At 35.2% G+C, this 26,780-nt stretch overlaps 1 protein-coding gene across 1 annotated transcript in view; it reads right to left on the reverse strand.

Moving 5' to 3' along the window:
* Nucleotides 1-26,780, reverse strand: part of LOC139117517 (DNA-binding protein RFX7-like) — a 54,454-nt gene that overhangs the window by 12,381 nt on the left and 15,293 nt on the right. The window contains exons 2-4 of the mRNA XM_070680710.1: nucleotides 15,085-15,118; nucleotides 11,606-11,700; nucleotides 411-536 (exon numbers count right to left, since the gene is read on the reverse strand). Coding sequence (XP_070536811.1) covers nucleotides 411-536; nucleotides 11,606-11,700; nucleotides 15,085-15,118 — 255 coding nt within the window. The remainder of the gene's footprint in view (nucleotides 1-410; nucleotides 537-11,605; nucleotides 11,701-15,084; nucleotides 15,119-26,780) is intronic.

The following is a 26,780-nucleotide window of genomic DNA, read 5'->3' on the forward strand; positions in this document are numbered from 1 at the left end:
CATTGTCACACAGCTTTCTGATATTAAGAGACATTTTGAAATAATGTGATATTCAATGTCCCGTTACGTGTTATGAAGTCATGCAAAACAATCACATATACACAGCATGTTTTCGTTGCAATGACAGACCCAGGAAAACATATTTCTGGGTTTTATTTACAATAATTGCATCATGTAATGTTTAATTCATCTTCTTTTTTCATGAGAATCATGCTGTGTAATCTGCAGATGCAGCAGCCATCACATCAAATGCTGTAATGTTGATTATGCTGCTCTAGTAAACCACTCATTACCAAAGTTTGGTACTACGTGTTTTTGTTTTGTAGAAGGGTGGGCCTCTACATAGGCACCTGGGGTGTACGGGGTAAGATCATGAGCATCTGTACATCCCTGTCTTTGACAAACCTTACCTATAATCTTCATATACTTCATGTTTTGGTAGAGATGTACTTGGACTTTCTTCAAGATGACTTCGAATCCAATTAAACGCATGTGTCTGTTCTGCCCGCGTCACTGTCATCGTAGGAGTACCGGATCTGAAAAGATAAAAGGTCATCTTCAGAGATATGACAAAGCCACCAACACTTGGCTCCCTTCTCATGACCAGTTAAAAATTTCTGAATTATTTTCTTACAGCCTTCTAACAACGATAAAATATTTCAATCTGTCACAAACTCCACACGACATTAATATGTCAAGTCATAGATATCAGCATACATTTGATGTTTCGTCAGTGCTTTAAAAAAGTCTAAATACTTGGCAACTTTGGAATTATTTTCACAGAGTAAAACAGTCTGGAAAAACAAAAGAAGTCATTTGGAATTTTTTTATGTTCCCTTTGGAAATCAAAATGACAGCTAAACATTTCACAAGGCTTTTAAAATTCCTTGAAATATTGAAATTTCACAAAAAATAATTGTGCTGATTGGCTCACAAAACTTTTGCTTTCTTTGTTGTTTTCTTCATCTAAATCTGCATCTCTATGTTTTAATCACAGCCTAACCATCCCTAACTGTTTTGTAGTATGGAAATTTGGATAAGTATGTTTGTGAAATATGTTGGATTACTGTAAACTCTCCCATTTATGCCAATTCGTATCATTTAGTGTATCATGACCATTTTTTTTGCAATATCTATCTATACATCTTAGTTCCTTTCACAATCATTAAGCATTACCGTAAAAAGTCCTTCTAAGTTTGATTACATTTGATTGAGATATTCTGAAAACATAATCAGTCATTCCACAATTCAGCTTTCATTATTCAAACCACAGCTACAAAATACCATTTCAACTCATTCCAACACATTTGTATATTACATTTCACTCCTAATAAATTAGATGTTCTTGAGATAATTATAATAAATAGATGCACACTGTCCAGCATAACACTCCTGAGAATTGTTCTTGAATAGTGCAATATCATCCTGGTTAAAATACTGACAATGTCAGACCATATTACGCTGTCATCTATAATGAGTTGACATAACTCTGTTTAATACAAACTGAAGATCTAAATATCTGCTCTGGATCAAAGGTCATGACATTTTATGACAGATGAAATGATATACTGGCATGTCATTTCAGGAATTTATGAAACATGCCCTCCACAAAGAGTTGACAGGTTTTTGGTTTGAAAGAGCACTGCTTGTTGAAGTGTGACTGTTTCGGGTCACAGAGATGACTGGCTGTTTTAATCAAAGTGGAGTAGACTGAAGCTGTAACTGGTCCAAAATTTGTGGCAGAAATATAAATGTATGATACTACCCTTTTATTTCAATGGCGATATGATATGAAGAGTAATATTACAAGTATATTACCATAATGGTGTGTGTATGATGTCAGGTGACCATTCACATGACAAAATGGAAGCAAATGAGTCTTGAACACATTGTGAGAACTACAATAACCAGACACTGTCTTACCAACCTTTGACTGAGTCTTGAAAACATTGTGAAAACTACAATAACCAGACACTGTCTTACCAACCTTTGACTGAGTCTTGAACACATTGTGAGAACTACAATAACCAGACACAGTCTTACCAACCTTTGACTAAGTCTTGAACAAATTGTGAGAACTACAATAACCAGACACTGTCTTACCATGATAACAGTGATGCTCAGACCAATATGGAATTGAAGTATGCATTCATCAGTTTTAGGGGATTTACAAAGAGCCAACAGTGTACATTCAACAATTTCTAATTTTAATATAACTCATGATGATAATTAATGTTGGACCTAGAAATCACTTTTTTAGTATTATAGTTTCAACATTCTTTTTTCCATGATACATTGTAGTGATGATGAAAAATTAAGAAATAAAGAAAAGCAGATAATTTGATAATTTAGAAAATCCTCATTCAATCTTAACATTTGAGTAACAAAGTCAATTTTTGATCCCTCTTTAAAATATAATCGAAACAATTTTTTTCAGTTCCAAGCATTTATTTTTTCAAATTTTTCCCAAAATGTTGATCAAAAACTGTAGCCATTGAAAGTTAATGCCCATTTGGTCCAAAATTATCACAAGAATTACTGAAAAATTCATAAAAATTGGTAAAATGTTGGACTAACATTTTGGTGGGAAAAATTACAGCACTCAAAGAGTTAAAGAACTTCTTGCAGAGCTAATACCTGTATTGATAACCTACATATTCAAATAAAACTCCCTGGCATCTATGGGAAATTGAACAGACCATCACGCAATATAATCACAGTCTGACACGTTGATTTAGACAGAACTGAATATATCATAATAAGTGATAATGGCTACAATTTGTCAGTACTAAACCTGAAGAAAAGTGACTATAGTGGTTATATCTGCACCTTGAAATTCAGTCAAAAACTCAAATGAAAAAAGATTTCTAGCTGTTTCATACTCTGATAGGAAACTCCTGTGAACCTGCAAAAAACAACTTTCTAATCTTATAAACTCTTACAGTGATCATATTTTGAAATTAATGCAATTTGCAAAAAGTGAAAATGTTTGATCTTTATCACTACTAGGCTGTCTACAACAAGTCTACTCATGTCTATTTAGATAAAGATATTGTATGAGCAAAAAGGTTATGACTAATGATTGTGTGTGGTTCAGTTTTTAAGTTTCATAGCTTTTTTATTTCCTTGAAGTCACAAATTTGTCTAAATATTACAAATATTAAAGTTGTAAAGGAGAAAACTTTACAGTCTCCTTAACATGAATGCACAATCATACAATACCTGAAGGATAATGAAGATTTTATGTCGGTAATTTTGTGCATGCAAACAAATCTGATACATGTATGTTGGTGATAACTGTGCATTTACAGTAAGATACCAGTTTTTTTAAAAATGAAATGTTTAACATCATCAGCATTATGAACTGCATATTCATACATGATTAAACACCTGCAATCTCTCAATATCATGTGGTTATTACGAAAATATCGCAAAGCGGAGGGTGATGCGCGGTGCCAATGTCGAAGTGCATCCTTTGCGGTATTTTCGTAATAACCTTATTATTATACATCTTACATTCGTGGGGCATCAAATTGTCAGAGTAATGACTGTTTTCGTACAATGTCAACAATTTTTCTTCCGATTTATAGCGCAAGTGTGGAATGCTATCTTGGACATGCTTCTGCAAGTTCTGGATAGTGTGTGTGCACTACACACGTACATACATGTACAGAGCGCGTGAGACATGTTCTGGCACTCGTCCAATGAGTCCCTTGAAACCGTTCAACAGTGAATGCGCAGATACAGCCCGCGGGGATTGGATGCCTTCAGTTGAAACCGTATGTGTTAAGGAACAGGCATTCCGTACGGGTTTTTTAGCGCACGCAAAATTCTGTTGTTCTCGATGGTAGATGTATAATAATGGTCAATATCCCAAATGTGTTGTCACAACTGTTCATATACACACAGCAACCTTTAATGGAATAGTTCAGTCTGGAAAGAACCAGTTTTCATAAACATCAAAACTGAAATGATGTTGGTAATTTGAAAGCACTACAATGCTTCTCCTTAGCCCTATATTAGTCTTGGGCTAAGCCTACATCTTTGGCTAAGCCCTACATCTTTGGCTAGGCCCTCGTATGTCTAGAGCAGGTTTTAACCTTTTAACAAGTGTACAAAAGTGAGGACAGTGGAACTCATTACTCTTGATTACCAATGTGTCAGTGTAGCAGTAACTTGTACACACACGTACAGCAGTAACTTGTACACACACATACAGCTCAATAAATTGCAGAATTCCTTTTAAAGAGAAATAAAAATACTGATTCATTAGTTTGACAAAAATAATTGGCTTCTAAACATTTCTTAATGCATATTTTGAGTGAATTGGTCAGTGGTTGACTTTTTGTTCACGGGGAAAAAACATATTTGATGCAATTTTCAAATGGTTAAAGATAGAGTGGGAAACTACTTGCAGCTTAACCTTTTCTGCTAATCAACAGTACAGGATGAGAGCATACATCCATGCACGTGAGCATTGTCCAAAGATATGTTTAAATTAAAATGATGAAAATTTTTGAGGTGTTGATGAAGATAAGAAAGTTACACCTTCTACTTTATAGAAATCAATGCGATTTACATTACCATACACTGCCAAATAAATTAACAGTACAAAATGAGAATATTTACTCATAAAATGTTCAGTACTATTCTTTAAACATCTTATTTAAATGCCAATGTTTTATCTTTGACCTTACAAATACACAAACAAAAGGCAAAATCATGGAAAAATTAGTGCAAGCCTCAAACAAACATCTTACCACAAGTTCAATTTCCAATTTTGAAAATGACTTGTACCAAACATGATATTATTGATTCACACTATTCTAGGGAGGCCAAGAATCCAATGTAATGCACACATGTACCAGGTGCAGGAAACCATAATGACAGATTTGCTAAAAACCAATTGGTGAATATAATGAAAGGTTGCTACGCTAGGCACATATGAATACCTTGCTGTACAAATTGAAAATTACGAAAGCATTGACATTATAAAAAATCTATTTGTTATCAAACGTCAATTTGTTGACCATATCCATTACTGTTCTAATTCACGTTGAGATAGTAGTTTAACACTCCGCCATTCTCTGAACTTACCATTTCCTGTCATTTCACCAAAGGTCACAGTATCACTGACAGATTTTTAGCCTAATGGTAACTGTTGTTAGCATATGTCATATATCATACAATCTTTAATATGCACAATGATTAACAGGTTTTGGTCACACCTGATAGCAATGTAACTATCACTGTCTTTGGTACATCTATCAGGACACTGCAGATGACATTGATTTCCATTTCATAAAAAAAAAACTCAAAATACTTTTTACGGTAATTGCTACATACGAAAAACTACTTCTGAATCAATGTTCTAAAGGTTTTTGCATTTGAAAACATTTGTTCGAATTTTTTACGATCAAAAAATTCATCCTTGTGTGAAACGTACCTTACTCTAATAACCCTTACACTTGTCTTCGTAACCGTAACACCAACACATACATGCATCTACAAAATTCTTTTTAATTAAATGCAGTTTACTGTCAGACCAAAATTAATACTAAAATTGAAAAGATTAGCTAGCTAATTTTTCATTGAAATTACATTTTCACCAAACAACTACATTTACTGTACATTGATCCACTCTATCTTAATCAGATGCTGAGATAAGTGTACTATTTGCAAAAGCCCAGATTGTCCTCTCCCGGCCAAAAATACAGTATTGATACATACATGTCATAACGCCCTGTTGTTATCAATGTCGTTCTGCACAAACTTTTTTGCACTGATCTTTGATGTGTTTACAGTTTGTTATGTAAACAAACAACATAGGGACAAAAATTTTCCTGAAATCAAACTTGAGTTTGACCAGAAGATTTCGTGATAATCACTTACAATTATTACAATTTAACAACTATATACCCTAATGATTTTTGAGTGTTTGTGTTCAAGTTTATCACAACATGGTTCTTATGCCTATTTACAAATGTACAGTTGCCAGTATGCAACAACACTGAAGTGCTGTGTTTAGGAATCACACGGTAGGCCTGCAAAGTTTCCTTGATATCAATATTTTCATTTTCCTATAACGAAAATAATCCAGAGAATATAAATATAAAGTTTGAAGTATTTAAAAACAAATATGCCATTGTTTTTCAGAAAGAGCTTGGTGCTTGTCACATTTCTGCTGTAAAATCAACTTGAGAGAGAAAGGTGGTATGATGCTAAGCAAAGTAACATCTGAGTGAAGTCATCTATAAAGCTACTGGTTATAAGGTTACTCCTGCCTGAATAATGAATGATGTCAAATTTGATGATGGTCTAAAATCTATAGATTGAAGGGTAGATTATTACAAAGCAAAACAGTCAAAAGTAACCGATATCATTTAAGATAATTCTGTTGTAGATTCACATCTGCTGCTCTAATACTGCAAAATTGAGGTCTAGGCATTACATGTATTTCATAGCTTTGAAACTAGAAATTTCACTTTGTATGTTTTTCAGTTTGTCATTTTCTCTTTTAAACTGCAGGTATTCATACATTTGGTGGAAATTAAACTGATATTGTATGTTGAATTACTTGTAAAAACTTATCATGTGATTGTGACCTGGTAGGATAATGGTACATTGCAGTGCCCTGTGGTAACACAGAAACTGATGGCCAATAGTAAGTGAATACAAACCAATTGTTATATGAATTATTAAATAAATCTTTAATCTATCATCTCTTAAGTGTCATTGAAACTCAAAACACATGAAACTACTACAAGTTGAAAAACTTTGTGAAATTATTATGTTTCGATGGTCACATCTCAAGTCATCAGTAAACACCTTCAAAGTGATTAAAAATATTAATTAGAAAAGCATAATTTTTAGGAGAGGGTGTGATGTGTTAACATTTTAACATAATGTAACACTATCAAGTTGCCATGAATAAGCCATCAATGCAATAGTTTGTTGATGCAAATATAGTGTTCTGATATCATTGATCATATATTGTATCAAAAACTTTCATCAAACCTCAACGGGTTTATTCTTGCTTTACTACTGTCATGCACAGCAACTATACCTGCAATTTGAAAGACAAAACATCACTAGCCGTCACTACTGAGCTACGTCACAAAATAGAGCAGGAACAATATACAAACTTTCACTCAAAAAATGCAACTTATAAAGTCAAACTGTACAACTCATGACAAGTCCTTATCTTACGGCAAACCACATGAGCTCTTACCCCCCCCCCCCCTCCCCTACATGAAGGAATTACATTTGCCGTGCATCAGCTTTAATTATAAATGGCCTCTAAGTCAATCTTTCAAACTGATGGCAAGTTTTTTAACTTGCATTACCTCAAGATAACATGCTTGATCCAATAATAATAATACTTATATTTATGAATAATGGAGTAAATAAAACAAAATTATTCTTGATATTACATTGGCTTCCTGGTGATTGGTTCACCAATAACACAAATGTCTGGACAGAATACTCTCTGAGTTTCCACATAACACTGCAAAATACCAAATTTTCATAGTTTTTATTCATTTCATTTTCATGGTTTTATTCTGTGTGATCCAAGCATTGCATAAACTGTGTACAAGATAGATGTTTACTGTAGAATGCAAGGACAGACTTCCTTTGACAGAATTAACACTGAAAGTATTTGTATGAATGAATTAATAGCCATACCAACTTTGTTAATGCAGTTGAAAATGTCTTGAATATTACAGTAAAATATCATGAATGGAAACAACCTTTTCATAAAACTTATGATATTTTGTAAGTATTTTTGCCTAGAAACAGTGCCTCTGCCATGGATGGACTGTGCTATGAAGTACTTGTATTATCTTCTTTAAAGATAATAGTTGTCTGTTAAACATTAAATTAATCTGAGTAATGATTTTCACGCTAAATGAATGTACAGTTAAAAATTCAAACAAGCTTTAAATAATAAATATTTGACAGCATATACCATAAACCATAAAATTACTGATTTAGGCCACATCCTAAACAGAAGTTGCAACTGGACTTACTGACATCATACTCAATCTGTTTGGACGCTTGGTATGTTTTTTAATGTTACTGTAATAAAACCCACACCCCTTCTTTGAGCAGTCAATCTGAAGCAATGAAGACCTTATTCCTAAGCCGTTTACACTAACATCTCACTGACCTTGCCATCTTTGATTCTTCAAGGCTTCAAAAAATTGCTAAAACCTGATGTCTCAGACACAGACAACAATTTGCATTCTTAGGGTTTCAACAGGCCCGTTCAAGTGGTATTACTTGCAAGAAAAGCAATAACTTTTATTTCTCATTTTGACCTCTGAGAAAGCAGCTACCCCTTAATGAAAAGCAATCAGGTAGCAAATCAGTATGTAACGTCATGGCAACAACACAGCCAATGCACAAACAGGAAATTTGAGTTGTACTTTGCTGGGGAAAAAGGCAATATGGCCACCATAACACAGCTATCACAAAGCAATAGTCTTTACAAAGCAACATGGCTGCCAAAGCTATCATGAAGCATAGAGTACAGTATCACTGTCAGTGTACTTTCTGTTGTATAACAAAATTCTCTTGAATACATCAATCAATAATTTAAACTTTACAGGTAAGATAATTTTGGACAACACAACTTCCAAAAGGAAAGCTGCCAAAATATATGATACACTGATTTTGCTTTGATTTGATCTTTAACCAACAGAAATTCATTGTTTGCCAATGGCACTGTTACATGTGTGTGTCTCAGGATTACTGAAGAGCAAGACTCTACCAACTGATATTCAGGGTCTGAAAGTCTACAAATTAAAACAGAGCATTGATATACATTTGAAAGAACTGCTTTCAATAAAATGTGCCTTCGGGCAAATTTTATGTTCAATTACTCAATCATAATATTATCAACTTTGTGGAAATACCTAGGTCTAATGATGGGCCTTATAAAACACAACTACAAACAGGTTTCCAAATTATCTTAGCGTATTACCGACAGTCTGTAAAACATTCAAATCAAAGTAGAAGTATTGTGAAATTGACAAAGCCTCAAAATGACCGTCATTTCACTCCAGCAATGTAACACAGCATACACGATACCCTTCTGCATTAACCAGTTTCTAGATCCAAGCGATCAGTTAAAATCTCCAAAATATTATATGAAGTTATGTTATCATAACACCAAAAACACTTGATGGAGATCAGAGGCGCAAGTGAATAGCAAGTGTTCAACAAACTTTTGCAAGCATGAGTTGTATTGTCATTCGTATGCTGATACTGAGCCAAATATGAACATGACATCATAATTTTTCAACCACAAAACAAACTACTCCACACTGAGAAACAGACCAAAAACTTACCAGAAGCAACCTTGTACCAAACATCTATTCTGTAAAGGCTTTGTGTACGTGTGGATAAAACAGGACACATCAAGCAAGATAAAGTCAGTGTCGTGGGCGACGGTGCTGCAATGGCTTCTGTGCTATGCCTTCTGTGACATATGCAATGTACGATGGCTGTGAAGGTATGATGATACCACGTTGTGGAATTCTAGTGTAAGAAATCAGTCTGGCCATCTCACACTGTGACTCATTCAAGTGAAACTGATGTCCCTCTCCTGACAATGTCCACATAAAAATAATATTGATAATTGCTGCTGCCTGGGCACAACCATGCACGAAATGTGATTCTCATCTCCCAACCTGATGAATGCCACACAAGACTTGCCAATTTTGGTTCTGTCCTTGGGAAAACTAATGGACTACACTGTATGTGCTGTATTTCATCATCTTCCATAAAGAAAGATGACAAATATTTCAAAACTCATCTGCATATGTCGGTGCGATAGAAGTGAAAATCAACAGATACTTTATGAAAAGTGCATAACTTACATGGTCCTGTTCATCTTGTAACTCCTGTTTTAGAATGCCACACATTACTTCTTAGTAAGACAAAAATGATGACATCAGTTGCATTTCTGATGCCTGAATTTGAGCCAAGAAATATGTGACAAGAAAATATGAGATAGAAATTGAACCAATATCTCTGCCACCCAATAGTTTCTTAATTCCTGCTCAATAAATACCTTATGTTTAAATGTAATAATTCTCTGAGTTTGTGTTTTAATTGATATCACAGGAATATCCTCTTTAGGAATTGAAAGAAACAGCACTGGTTAATGATAACTTTGGACTACTACAGGTATAAATATTAATTAATAAATCTTTGAGCCATGCAGACAATGCATGGCACACACTGACTATCCAGTCAGCAGACACCTTGAATAACTTTGCTGTAGTTTAAGCAAACCCACAGAAAGACCAATCACAAATGACTCCATAATTTGAATTGATGTCGTGCAAATACTAGGATGTAAGTGTACATGCAATGATCAATTAATTAAATTTTTCACACCATTTCCCTGTGTACAGGTCAAGCTAAGCCATTGAAACAAACAGTATTGGACTAAATCATTGTATTGAAAGGGTTAAACAGAATGATTATTGGACATGAGCTTGATTAGAGGGGCAGGTGATGATCGAAACAATTCATACTGGAAATGACTTGTGACAGGATTGAATATTCTAAAGGAATGTAAATAAAGCTGTGGAAAATTTTATGTACCATTGACAAGGCAGGCCAACAAAGGATTAAATGATGAGGTGCTGGGATTTAAACAGAATTATAGTTGTATGGAAGAGACCAGAATACGACATATAATGGTTTCACTTCAGCAAGGCGATTATTATGTTGGTGAGCCCCTGTAGAGAAGAATGTACAATGTGAATGCATTTTGGAGAGACAGAGAATGGTGTCAAATAGGCGTCAAGGTAGCAGGGAAAGGATTAAATATGAGGGATGGTACTACCAGTATGTTGTTGAAAGAACAGTGCAGGAAAATATCAAATCCTCAACATCATGATTAAGTCATAGAAGATGTACACAAAGGACAGATTGCAACAGTAACTTGGCAGAAGTATTACTGTGTCTGGGAAGTGAACATAGAGGACTAAAAATGATTAATCTCAAAAATCAATTTGATATTGAGATTTTTTAAGATAATCTCACCAATAAGCCTTGTAATTACAAAGCAAAAACTGATTAAAATGCAGCAGTTTATATCACAAGCAGATATTTTATTTTGTGTGCTGCACTTGTTGTAACAACTTCCCACAGCAATCAACAAGACAATCTCCCGGCTTAAAAACCATAGCACTCAACAAGATTATCTCCTGGCTTAAAAACCACAGCAATCAAAAAGATTATCTCCCGGCTTAAAAACCATAGCACTCAACAAGATTAATTTCGGAGATGAGATCAAAACATTACAATAACCATGGTGTTGGGTAAAGTAACAGTGCAGTAACAGAGAAGCAGGAATAATAAACAGTTTCTTTCCCTAACAATAATGCATAAACTTTGTAAATCTATAGTTCCAACCAGCAGACTACAAACAAAAGAAAGAGAGTATAACAAATAAATATATTCCAACATGTTGAAGTAAATCCTGGTAGGTACTTGTATCCCATGAGTTCACCTTGTAAATTGCCTAGTGTCCATGGAACATGCACAGCAGTAGCCTATGCCAGGAAAATCTGTACTCATTACTTACCTTGAATCACGGACTGCATAGTCTTCCGTTTCCCCGGTGGGAAGCTTCAGATAAAGAAATAACTTTTCCAACTCCGAGAACTTCTCCACATCAATCTAAAATAGGAATGAGTTGTGTGTGATGAAATGGTATTACAGTTAGAGTGCAGTGGAAAGAAAGTGAATGGATTCCATCGTCAATTGCTGCTGATGAATTTGATTTCAACTAATGGAGCCAAGTTGCTGACATGAAGACGTGAATCCAGTGAAAAAACTGGCACACGTATTGGGTTGTGATTCTATACAAGAAACACATCACCAACCTTCCTTCTGTACCTTCACTGTGCTACAGACTAAACTGTGAATGCAGAATATAAGCTGTTAGGAATAATTGAATTAAAAGATGGTGAAGTCAGGATAAAATTACTTATTTCCTCCACTAGAATAGGAAAACAATGATAACATCACCTCATCTCACTTAGGGAAGCCTGTAGAAGGTAAGGGATCCTCTCAATACATGGCACAGTTTCCTGAGTACATTTACCCATATCTATCGCTGTAAGGTTATTACTATGTCTGATACGTCCTACATGTACAATGTTTTAACAATTACTGATTAAATACTTGTACTTCTCTATCCCTGTTTCATCAGCTTTGTAGGAAAATTTGTTGGAAAGATGAAACACCAAGGCAATTTTTCTGAATTTATGTGATTAAAAGATAGCCTGTTAGGGATAAATGAAAGATAATTTTGGTCACAACTCTTTTCCTGTAATAAAGTTATGCCCTATGCTCTTATAACTTGATCAGTGAAACCTTCTGCATGCTGCCTTGAATTCATAAATTAATGTTACAATTTGACTGATGATAATATCATAACATCTATCTCAAATTTAATTGGTGCAAAAAGTATCAGATTCTAGAGATAGTTTATGATTTGATACACTGTGTTAGCACCAGACATTTCCAACCCAGATGATTCATTCATTAAGAAGTTATTCAGAGAAAGAAATTCACTGATAATGTCTTACTCACCACATTATACGTCATGATTTGCTCACTCTAACAGTACAATTTATGTCAAAATAAATAGTGTTTTTGATGAGGGCATAGACCCAAATCTAGAAGGTTAATTTATATGACACCTACAACACAATTTAAAACTGGTGAGGAAATCATTACGATTATAATATTCAACATGAATGAGGCAAATTCAAATGAGATAGTAACTTGAATCAATTTACAAATAGATAGCCCTTTGTAGATTGAATTTTATTTCATAATTCTAAAAAATGTTCCACTAATTATAAATTAATGACGCTAAAGTCACTATGTCATTCTATCTTGTTATTCATGTCTCTATAAATATAATTTGTAAAGAAAAGGGCAAGATGGAAGATATGTAACGCCATATTACAATTCAATTTTAATACGGCAGAGATGTCTTCCTAATATTAAGATGGTATGCACCTTGAAAACTGAAAGTCTTTAAACTTTTACTCACACTTTCCTCATGGAATTTTTCAACCATTTTCTTTCAAAGTCAATAAAAATCAGAGGGTGACAATGCAAATTTTAGTATCAGAGAAATAAATCATCTTTACTGACATTTGAAATTGAAAATGGCAACTATCCTTAAGTTACCTTTATGGGCGAAAAATTAAAATATTCAATGAAGTTATTGTTTTATCTATGTACTAGAGACAGCACTGTTAACCCATGAACATCGCCCTCTAATGTACATCCTTCAAAAGGACAGGCACAGAGCAATACACCAATTAATGTACCAGAAAGGACTTTGGCAGCTTAGCAGCTTAGTGTTTTTGTTAAGGTCCATGCCCTGGTAAATGTTACCCAAGATTTCAACCATCCCCAATATGTATACTGACAGGCAGTATTAATAATTCTTGGAATAGAGGTTCCTGTGACAGACTGCCCCTTAATAGAGAAATCTATAAAATTCAACCATGTGTGGAAGATGTCAAACATCTCCCAATTGAAAGAACAAGTAACTAAAGTGTTGATTTCACTGGCGGCAGTCGTCATGTCTCATCTTGTTCAACCATATAAGTGCATTGTGATCACATCTTGTCTGGTTCATTTCTGTAGCTCTCCAAGCTTTTGTCTAGTAACATCTCCTCTATATACTGGTAGTACAAACGTCCTCGTCTTCTTTTGGCTAAATTACTTACAGTTTGAAATTTTCTGCAATTTGAATATCAAGGCAGTCTTATAATTTGCTGCAATGTTAAATTATACAGCATCTACCGGTACATGATACATTGATGACAAACTCTCTGTGCTTCTTGTTTTGCTCAATCAGGTAACTTGAACAATGGACAATTGAATGAATACAATCAGATATGCATAAAAATGCCCTGTTGAATTCTCGTATTAACAAGGAATAAAAGAATGAGAAGGTTAAAACCACGTTCTATATTACTTTTCTATTTCTAGGAATGACACTTTCATATAGCTTCAAAGAAAAGACCAGTACTGATGTACATTGCTTCTCTCATTACATATTTTTGTCAATCCTAAAAAAACACAAATCTTACTCTACATGCTGAGCTCCAGAAAGGAAACTTGATGTATTTGGCAAAGTTTGATTGTGCGTGGCAATGTTCATTAATGAGAAATACACAAATTTGACTCAAAGATTTGCCACTGGTGGCAGTACTTGTACGTAACAAAGCGTAAAATGATCAGAGACTGCATTAACTCTTATTCAGCTTTTTGCCAATTTTGGATTCATATTTGCAATCTTACACGATGACTTTTGTTTTTGACAGGAAGATCTCAGCTAGGTTTCACCAATGGTTTCTCATTTGAAGCAAACCTACACCAAGAAACTGATACATTCACAATAGAGTTCCCTATTCTGACTGAGTGTGGCTTTACAAGGAATAAGTTATTCCTCTGTAACGGCCGTACCGGTATATCATCCTCTGAGTTGTTGATATGACAGGATATGTCTGTGTGAGGAATTATGAGACTACATCAAAGTTGGATAAGTGGAGAATGTGAGCCATTATACGCTCATTAAATGCATGAATCCAGTTTTTTTATAAATCTCTTGGTTGATGGTGTTGAACATACAACACAGGTAAAGATTGGCAGGACGGATAACTACAAAGGACCTAGCATTTCTTTATTCCTTATGATATTATATTCTCCCAACTACTGGTTTGCTCTCACACATGTCAAAGATAAAACTCATTTTCATTTTCATTCACAACCAAAGTAGTTTCAGTTGTGTAATCCGTCACCAGAGTAATATTGATTCAAGAATATCAAGTACCAGTACAGTACTTATTTCATGATATCATGAAAATGGTAATTGCTGGATCTAAATCAATGTGAGTAAGGATGGTAGTATATGAGATAAAAAACACAGATCTCATTGCTCACTGATGATATCACAATACTGTTGTAACTGATAAGACTATCTCCTTGACATCATTTACAGAAATCACAAACATTAAGATATTAGCTACTTACAAGTATTGAGTTAATCTTCTTCTTTGCATCTTGGCTGAAAAGAGAAAAAAGATAAATATAAAGTGTGCATCTTGTACAATATACTACACAGATATTACAAGTAATATAGGACTTTGTGTTTTGTGTACAAAAATGGATACATTTCAGTATGGTCTGAATGTCCTGAATTATGTGATGCTTATGTGTTGCCTAAAAGTAATGTAGTCTATTAAATAGGCTACATTACTATTAGGCAACACATAAGCATCACAATAATGAATTTATTTGAAAGTAAAACTTCTTGGGGGGATTTTTTGTATGTTCAAGACAAATCTTGTCCCCGATCGATGGTCTTTACATTAGTTCTTATTGACATTGACATGGTGGTTACATTTTTGTTTTCCTGTGAAAGGTTAATCACTCAATGCGACTTATGAAAAAATGCTTACTGATTGGACAAGAATGCTATGTGCACACATATTGCCTTTGTTGAGAAGCTAAACACTTGGCATTTCACCCTGCTGTTGGATGTTCTTTGAGCATTGGTGACAAATGTACAACTTAGATTTTAAATTGGCACGCTCATTAAAATTTAAAGTCTAAAACTTTTGCCCAAACTTTCTGTATGAAAACTTTAAACTATTCCATTTTGAAGTCAAGAATAAAAATCAGGGGTCACCCTTCAAATTTTGATACTTGAGAAAAAAAAATACCCAATATTTACCAACATTTCAAAATCAAAATGGCCACCATCCGTATGTTACATGTAAGTCTAGATAGAGATTCTTCTCAAAGCTACAAAACTCTAAAGAAAGTTAAAAGTTTCTCTGAAGAGACACATAACTTATATGATAAATGTCACCTTACGGGATATTTCATAACAACACCCTACTATTGCAACAAAATAATTTTGTTCATCAAGTGTTGAAGTGAAATTCAACATGAGGCTTTTGATGAAACCAAACAAATGTAACCCATCATTGATGGAAAAATCTCACACACTCTGTCATCTCTCTCTCTAAGCTCATTGTGCCTTGATATTTTTTGGATCCAAACCCTCATATCAAGTGATGACCATTATACACTTTTATGACAAATCAGAAACTATTTTACCAATTGTTGATAAGGATTTTGTATTGAAATGAATCATACATAAGTCTTTAAATCAAGGTATCATTGCAGCTAATTGAAATGCTTGTACAATTTTAGACTATACATATTTTCTGAGTCTAGCTATGATCACTAATTCTACAAGGGATATCAAGTTGCACTGAGTTATACAACGTAAAAGCAAATTACTGAAATCTTAGGTATTCCTTTGCTTTTCTACTTTAAAATTGAAAGAGAATCTTCACTCTCAAATTGGTCATGTGACACTGCAATGCTGCAGAGTGTGGGATCATTGTTCTGAAAGCTAACACTAGAGGGCCCCTTTCCACTCGAAACAGCTCATGCAAGTTGACATTTCACTCTACAGTAACAGATGAATCTGGGTTATGGGGAGCATTACGGCTGACTCGCAGCGTGTTTGCAAGGTTATATCTGATTGGTCGATTGTCACTATTCACAGCAACTTAGGGAGTTTATTTGTATTATTTCATTATAACGGTACGATTCTGCCAACCAATTGGATAACAGCTTCGAAATCGCTGCCAGTCGGCCCGAGCATTAATGTACCGGTAGGATTCTGTGAGTGTAACAAAAAAAAGAGGTAAACCTTTAAAATTGAAAATGTTTTATTCCCTGTTACAGAGATTGAAGTATCACAGGATAAATTGAAAATAGCTGAGTAAAGCAAACTTATGCATATGATGAAATGTGCCATGTACCACAATCAGTCAAACAAGAAATGGAGCTGGTTTGTATGCCATTACAAGTACACACCAGTGTCCTTAAGTTACCTCTATCAATCCATTCAAATTGTCAGGTTTTTAATTACAAGAATGCCAGTCACAATGAAAAGAAAATAATCTTTTTTTTTTATATTTTTGCATGCTGGAGCAAAGGGAAAAATTGGTTTTTGTCTGACACATTTTGGCGGGAAGACACACGTCAGATGAGAGTGGACTATAGTTATGGTGTGTACAATTATGTCCTCAGTGTCTATGAGAAACTTGTAACTTCTGTTCACTGACAATGGTCAGCACACTTACAGCCTGTCACATCAGAGAGACTACTTTTTAAGAAATGCCAAATCTTCCCTTGAGAACGGCGTTCACCATAATTTGCTAAGTTCAAAGGTCACCTGTTACACTTTCCTTCAACCAGGCCTCTGTGAGAAATTTGAGATTTTCTTGACACTACCTAATATTTCAAGGCATGATTTATCTTGTGGGAGGATGTGGTTACTGGATACTAGAGATCAACGCTTGGAGGCTAGAATCATTCTGTTTGATCATCATGTGACCTGAATTTGCATAATCCCTTGAAAATGGTCAAGCCGTGGTAGGTAACACCTGCCCCATATAAATCACGACGACAGATAGTCACACTTAGATGACTTTGATTGGACATGACTGAAAGATCAAAGAATCAGTCTATTGGTAGCTAAACATAATTTGGTTAGGTGGCACGTTTCAACAATCAATCAACAGCATTTATTAGGGGGTGAGGTTACCTGTGCCTGGAGACACGTTTGGCACGTGGCTATGTACCTGAGATATAAAACTGGCCATCTCTGGAATAAAATTTTCTGTTTCCTATCTGACCACTGTCTGATATGTAATTACCTCACAGATGTCACAAACATGTAAATAATTTTTCTTCCTCAATAACATCATGAGAGCAGCATGATTTCTGATTTTTCATTCAATACAACTTACTTTCTGAATGACAGTATGATGGTGCAGTCATACATTAGAAAACATACACAACACATCTGAAGTTTGGCCTGTTTTGAGAAAATTCCTGCCATAACTGAACAAACAACTTGCTTCACACCAACTCTACGTTAGTACACTATTTCATTTTGATTGCTATTTCTAGATTTTGTCACATCTTTGGTTATAGGTATGTGTCCATGTGAAGAATACAATTTGCCTTTATACACTCAGCTACATACAAGTACAAAGCCTGCAACACTATCAAAATCTCATTTACAATTGGAATTCAGTGGAGTGTCAAAGCACCTAACTTTACACTTGCTAATTCTCACCTGGAATAGAACACAGTCCTCTCAAAATGGAATACTTCTGATTTATCTACAAACATTGTAAAGGCACAACTTTAAGAATGCATGTACGGTACATTCAACACAGCAAAAAAGACAATGGTGTGACAGTTAATTTGAAAAGTTACAACCCCTTTTCAGATATGTTTCAAACACAGACACGCATCAATAATTATGTCAGAATAGAGAAAGTTCGTTTGAATACAAGTTGACTAACAAATGACATCTCTACACCTTAAGATAACAATTGCTCTCCTTCACATCATCCTTGAATTTTTTTTGCTTCTTTTTTTAGAGACGTCTTTACGATGGTTTAATGCACATGTTTTATGTGTTACCTGTGGGGATCATCAACAATTCTAGATTATATTCAGTGTATAGGCTGTGGTTAATTCTGGCACACAAAGAAACCCAACCAAGCATTCATCAGATTCTTGTGAGTTCCCACGTGTCAAATAATTTGTATGCACTGTTGCAAAGTTTACCTTTTTGTCTGACAACTTCATCAACTTAAGTTTAATATAATAAGAGGAAAAACAATCCTGACTTTTATGTAATCTGTCGTGTATTTTACAAAATATTAGGCCTTATACAGTAAAATACAAAATATTAGGCCTAATACTACAAAAAAGAAGCACTGAGAAATAGACACAGTACACAGAATGTTCAGCAGCATGGCAATTGTAAAATTACACACATTTAAGAAGTCATTATTATGTAAGAATACACAATTTCTAAATCACTGAATACTATTCCTTGTTTCCTTTGTTTTGTTATGTTAGCCTTCCCCCTGTTCTCTATTGTGTGTTAATTTGTCTTCTTCCTGCTACTTCCGTTATCTGTGTTCAATTGTGGATGTGAAACATTCCTTTACTTTTAAATTGAAAGAACTCATCTCCCTGCAGAGTTCTCAACATAGATTTTCAATGGTTTTTATAACACGCCACAAATGTCTGCATTACAATACTGTTAATTAGCAATAATTCCTTCAGTCTAAACCCACTGTACTGAGTTTGAACTCCTTTTTTAATGAAAATGCTTTAAAATCACCGTGTCACTGGCATTATTTCCCGTTTGTTTAAATTCCTGTCAGCATGAAATTCAATGGATTGCATTTCAAATTTGGAAAAATAAGTGTCTGGGACATAAAACAACACAGAAATTAAAGAAACTATAATAAATAAAAAAATGTTTAATAAGAGACATACAGAGTAGTTTCTGGTAAACTACAAAAAGAAACTCTACTGTCTGTTTTTCTAATGAAAAATATTAAGATATCACCCATAGCTTCTTAAACAACATTGCAGATATAGTAAATCACAGTATATATAACAAAGGTTACTGTGTGGGAAAAATTCATACAAATTATCAGCATATCAGACATGCACACCTATTCATACATTTATCTGGTTTCCATCTCAACAAGGTTTACATCACTACAGTGGCTAATATCTCCTGGCCAATCAGATCTTTTGGTGTTTATACACTGACTTTCATTCATAATTTGTAACATTTAAACATCAGTCATACCACTATGTTACACACTAACAAGATATCAAGACACTGGCCTCCTTGACATTTGCAACTTGACAGTTAGGAACAGGGTTGGGGACACCTTTACAGGTAGGGTTGGGGGCAGGTTAGGGATAGGGTTGGGAACAGGGTCAAGAAGAGGGTTAAAGACAGGGTTGGGGACAGGGAATGGGGGCATAGAATAAGCATCCATTTTCAAGTTGATTATGAATAATAATAACACATAAATTTCATAATCCCAGTAAATTGCTGTATTACCGCTTTGTCCACATTCAAATAATGTACCTTCTTATACAAAACTCATTCATTGCATCATTACACCTACATCTTACACAATTCAATTAGAAACTACGGTAATAGGTACTAATTGTGTTTCAAAGCATACAAAAATTTCACAACCATACACATAAATCCAGCTACTAAATGATTGAACAACACAGACTGGTGGATGTGATGGAAAAAATTTGAGTTCCATTTGTGTGAACTGTAAATGAGTCATGATCAGGCCTTGTTACCTGACCACACTCTACCTACACAACATACAAAACAAATACAAACTTAACAAAGTCTCATCCCAAATTACAGACTTCACAGCCAGCATTCATCATATTTATTGCTATTTATTGCTATTACACTGTCTTGTAATGGCCAGTACTTGCCCAAACAGTCACATCACAAACATATATTGTACATGTACTGATTTCACTCATATGATACTGCTCATTGATTATTATTCCTGTATTGCAAAGTCAAACTGAATAGTACAGACTGTTGTGTTTTTTAAAACAAAAAATTCAAGTTTGTTCCAGCACTCCTCCACCAAGAAAGCATAGTATGAATGGTCTATTTTCGCTGATATGCAAATCATTTTGTAGTATTTTCATTTTGAGTTCAAGCCTGCGCTTTTACAGTCAATCACTGCCAGCACTTTGAATGATGCTCTCCAAATGTCTTAGAATGGTATTTGATTGGTATCAGGGTCCATGCACTCAAGGTCAATCAAAATTCTTGGACTTTTTCAACAATTTCCAAGGACTGTTCAAGGTCCACAATAGCATTTTCCAGATATCATTTTTAAAATACATCAATTTTATTTATCATTTTACACTTTTACAATATCAGAACTGATCATCCTGTGATTTTTGAAAACTATGATTGGACTACCAATTTTCCAGGACTTTCCAGAACTCAATTTCATTGTCAAGAACTTTTCCAAGACTTTCCACTTAGCCTTAAAATTCAAAAACTTTTAGGGACTGGGCACCTTGGATGTTCAAAGTGATGGATGTTTCATTAAGGTAATACGCCCCTCCAACGTGAAAGACTTAAACTTTTGCTCAAACTTTCCTCAATGAAACTTTCAGCCATTTCATAGCAAATCGAGAATAAAAATTAATGGTCAGCATGCAAAGTTTGGTACTAGAGAAACAAATTACCTAACATTTCCCAATATCGAAATTCAAAATGGCAGCTACCTCTATATTAAATCTGTGGAGAAAAATAACATTTTTGATTTTCAAAAATACTAAGACCGTGGAAATTCTTCTTACCCAAACAGCTTTACAATGAACCCTAAGAGCTATAAAATGAACTCAACAAGTGGTAGATCTGATAAAAATTGTGAAAATCTGAGTCTGAATATCTTTCTCCAAGGAGCCTTCTACACTAAATATCTGAATTCACTCTATCATCAGACTTAAAGCTCAATTTCCTGCCAGACAGTAATAACTGTATCACTTCCCCATCAGCCAAGTCAGTAAAAAGCGGTATCATAGCCGAAACATGACGTATTTTAACCCACTTGGCTTTGTGTGTTATATAGCATCTTTAGTCCAAAAAAATCAAGTGTACAGTATTTATGTTTTCAAAAGCTTTCAAATGTACAGTATTATGTTAAAATACATCATATGGAATACATGTATGTTGTGATTCATTTATTTTAACCATCTTGACCTGGTGGTGAAATATGGACTTGGCAGGAAAAGACTTAAACATCAATTTCATAGCTTGACCATTCAGAACTGTTTAGTATAAGTAGGCAATCCATTAATAATGGCCAAATTAAAGTAGCATGTGTACATACTCTGACTTAAAATGGTGGATATTTGTGTCTTTCCAAAATATTTTCAAAGTCATATTGCTACACACGAAATCATGACCACTTTCCAGGCAATTCGCTGAGTGTGCTCTGTAAACATGCATGGTTTGACTTTATCAGCAACATGTATGTGATATCATAGCAATCCATGCAGTGTTGAAGTGAAGCAAAATCCAGTACAGCGACATCATTCAGAAAAATACAAAAATTATCATATTTACAGATGTTTCTATGGGCAGATACCGTAAAACGTCTAAATGTACTGTATGGTACCCCTAGAATTTAGGCATTTTATGCTTTGGGTAAGGTGGTCATGCAGCAATACTTAAATACCTTAAAGTTTACAGAAAGATTGCCTTCATACAGACTTAGGTTTCTCCTTTGAGGCAGCAACTTCAGTTGTTAAAAGTCAAGCTCTGTGGCCTGTTTTGTGGATGGCCTCAAGGCAACATATTGTGAATAACTCTACAAATGTAGTATTGAAAAAAGTTTGAGAATCCTCAGACTAAGTGCAACTAGATAAAAAGTAAAAATATTTTATTAAAAGTAAGCAATTGTGACAACTTGAGACAAATACTTTCATGTAGCAAATGAACAAATATCATTAAAATGTCTATCTAGGAGAATTTATCTAGAGACACTTCCAAACCAATGGGTGAAATTTTACATCCCTGGTTTAACATTCAGACAGTAGAATGATAGTGAAAACTTTGTCAGGGAAATGGAAGAATAAAGTGTGATGAAGACCAAAGATTGATAGCGCCTCTTGTTCTGAACTAACAAAGACTTGGGAAAATTACAGAGTCGTTCAGTCACCTGGGTGTAATATCGAAACACTGCCCCAGGGACGATGAATGCAAAATTGGGAGGGACCGCAAAAGACCATGAACCCCGAGTATGAGGACATGCGAGAGGTGAAAAGGTACACGGCAGCCTGTCAGCAGTCTTCAACAGAATAAATTATAACCAGTGTAAACCAGTGTGTATAATACAATGTACGTATAATAACCTCACCTTGCTTGTGTCTGAGAAGGAGTTGCTACAAGGATGTCTATTTCTCATGGCAAAAAAGGCAGGTAGTATAAAATACACACTTTGTGCAAATCAGCATGGTTGTGTATTTATGTAGTTTACAAAACCTATGACTTATTGCACCGTTTTATTCATATTGACTGACAATTGGCTGTATTTAAATATATCACACCAATTAAACTCATCTAAAATGAAACAGCCATAATTAAACAAGTTCCATTTTATTATCAGATTTATCTGACAGAAAATTCATTCAGTTAATAAAAACTTCAATGGAGAACAAAAAAGATTGTGATAGTCTTAACAACCATTTCACACATCAACTAATGCAAGAACCAGCGATTGAGGAGGGTACCTTATAATGCAGACATGGATTAGATGTGACATAGACAGTAGAGAGACGGGATAGGAAGCTACCACAAAGAACAAAAGAACTGTGAAGAAGTGATGAGCTATCCTCTTTGGAATAATTCGAAATGTGTGAATCGATTTTTGCATAATTGTCAGCTGGGCGATAGCCGCAGCTCGACATCCGGTACTTCACAGTGAAAAAACTTCATTTAACTTATTTTCAGCATAAAACTGTTCTGATTGAAGTCGGATTCCGTCATCATGAAGATTGCTATCATTCCTAGATCAAACAAAGAAACATTGCATTTCTTCTAAATGGGATTATATGGCATTAATAAACAATGAAAGTAACATTAGAGTTTAAATTTTGCCACAATTTTGGCGATCTAGAGTCATTATTCAAATCCAACACTGAAGCTGTGGTGATCCTGAATGAACTGCGTCATAGCATAGTTTAAAACCTTTGATTTAATGTATATACAAGGTAAATAAAAGACAATTTGTCATTTATTGTCCATGAAATACACAGATTGTGTGATTGCATAGAGAACGTGAGCAATGACATAACTTACGTATGTATACAGTGCAGTCATGTGTTGTGTCAGTCAAGTTGAGTTCGAGTCCCTTTTTTTCACCAGACATACATTGATAGTCTGAATGACTGTAATAAATGAAATGCTTATTAAACTACTAGTGTAATGGCATATCACGTTTTCGGTTTTCAGTTTTCAGTTTTTTAGTTAGTCAGTAAAAGAAAACCATTAACACGCATTCCAACGATAACACAAAATGGGATGTCTTGATTCATGAGAGCAAAACTCGCTGGATCTCGGTGTCCCCATCATGATTTGTTGCGTTTATGTCGGTTGTGTTTTATGTCGGTTGTGTTTATGGTGTACATTTTCTTTTCCCAGGATATCATTTTCTCCCATTGTCTGTAACTTTTTGTTGGTGATGAGATGTATGCAACATGACCTACCAATACTGATATAGAAGACATTGACCAAAGTCAAACTGTCATTTGAACAGCGCCCTCATTACAACACACCAGAATTAACCTGCTGTTGTTAGAAAGTAAAAAAAATTAGAGTGGCAGTAGGGAAGGAAGTAGTCAACAATTAGTTTGTCTTGCTATTAATTTTGTATTATTTTCACTTGGCATGAAAATATTGTTCAAATTTTAACACGAAGGTTGACACTGGCAGCCAAATTTTGGAGTACACCAGAAGATATTATTTCTACATTCAAACTTACATGTCTAATGTGTCTTGTACAAGTGTAGTAACAAGCAGACAGTCAGTTCTCAGTGAGTAACATTTCACAACATTACTTCAGTTCGAAATTAAACTCATGAAAATAGTGTGAAAAGATACAACCACTTAGTCTTAGGCCATGCCTTCTGTCACTGTCATTCACAAATACTACTGTAGACATGTGACATTATCAAGTAGACCTTGATTCATACATTTTTTTACACATTTATTTGAGGCATATTGTTTGGGGTGTATCATGGGCACCCTATGATGTCTAAATGCAAAAACTACTGCTCAAACTCATGAAATACTTTCAGAAGATGCTGTTGTTGCACCCACTACCATGGCGACCATGAAACTCTGTACCAGTAGATACCAAAGAATACACAAGTTTTGCAGACTTTCAAAAGAAAACTGCAAATTCATCTGTTCAACAGAGAATACAGTGTGGTTTGAGCTATTTACCATCACACAGGAAAACCTTCACTTTTGGATTTTAGTGCTCTATAAATCTTACTGATTGATTGACACGGTGTCATGCATACAATTTTAAAATCTGATTTTCATACAATATGTTACTTGGTTCGGTGGTAGCTACACTGAATAGCTAGGTTCTAACAAGTACTAGTGCATCCAAACTTTGGTACTTTGTGACATCATACCATACTGACAAATACATTGTTTCATTAATCCTACCGTTAAAGCTTTGCTGGTTGTTCTAGGTACTGAATGCAATTGCTTAATCTTTTCCCTTCACACTGATAGTTATCTTGTAGAATAAACAAAGCAATAGCGAAACAGTCAAAATGTACCTTGTAAAAAATTTCATACAATGCAACACAACTGCTTGCTTCTCCTGGTTCCAATTTTAACTACAACATATACCTGAAGTCATGAGTAATGTCCCTGTTCTAAAATTGGAAGACATCACTTGAGGCAAATCTTGGGCGGAGCATGTATTGCAATGTGTGCAATCATGTGATTCAAATATCAGGCACATGTACCATAACTAACTCTGTATGTCAGTCATAGTGGGTGTAAGGTAACCCTGGATGTATTATAGTGGGGGTAGAGTAACCCTGGATAAGTCACAATGGGGTAGAGTATCCCTCGATAAGTCATAGTGGGGGTAGAGTATCCATGGATAAGTCATAGTGGGGGTAGAGCATCCATGGATAAGTCATAGTGGGGTTAGAGTATCCATGGATAAGTCATAGTGGGGTTAGAGTATCCCTGGATAAGTCATAGTGGGGTTAGAGTATCCCTGGATAAGTCACAATGGGGGTAGAGATACCTGGATAAGTCACAATGGGGGTAGAGTATCCCTGGATAAGTCATAGTGGGGTTAGAGTATCCCTGGATAAGTGGGTGTAGAGTATCCCTGGATGAGTCATGTGGTGGTAGAGTATCCCTCGATAAGTTGGTGTACAGTATCCCTGGATGAGTCATAGTGGGGATAGAGTATCCTGGATGAGTCATAGTGGGGGTAGAGTATCCTGGATAAGTCATAGTGGGGATAGAGTATCCCTGGATGAGTCATAGTGGGGGTAGAGTATCCCTGGATAAGTCATAGTGGGGGTAGAGTATCCCTGGATAAGTCATAGTGGGGATAGAGTATCCCTGGATGAGTCATAGTGGGGGTAGAGTATCCCTGGATACGTCATAGTGGGGTAGAGTATCCCTGGATAAGTCATAGTGGGGTTAGAGTATCCCTGGATAAGTGGATGTAGAGTATCCCTGGATGAGTCATAGTGGGGGTAGAGTATCCCTGGATAAGTCATAGTGGGGGTAGAGTATCCCTGGATAAGTCATAGTGGGGTTAGAGTATCCCTTGATAAGTCATAGTGGGGTTAGAGTATCCCTGGATAAGTCATAGTGGGGGTAGAGTATCCCTAATAAGTCATAGTGGGGGTAGAGTATCCCTGTATAAGTCACAATGGGGTAGAGTATCCCTGGATAAGTCATAGTGGGGGGTAGAGTATCCTGGATAAGTCATAGTGGGGTTAGAGCATCCCTGGATAAGTAATAGTGGGGTAGAGTATCCTGGATAAGTCATAGTGGGGGTAGAGTATCCCTGAATAAGTCATAGTGGGGGTAGAGTATCCCTGGATAAGTCATAGTGGGGTTAGAGTATCCCTGGATAAGTCATAGTGGGGGTAGAGTATCCCTGGATAAGTCATAGTGGGGGTAGAGTATCCCTGGATAAGTCATAGTGGGGGTAGAGTATCCCTGGATAAGTCATAGTGGGGTTAGAGTATCCCTGGATAAGTCATAGTGGGGG

This window comes from Ptychodera flava, chromosome 18 (assembly GCF_041260155.1).
Source record: "Ptychodera flava strain L36383 chromosome 18, AS_Pfla_20210202, whole genome shotgun sequence".
NCBI classification, from domain to species: Eukaryota; Metazoa; Hemichordata; class Enteropneusta; family Ptychoderidae; genus Ptychodera; species Ptychodera flava.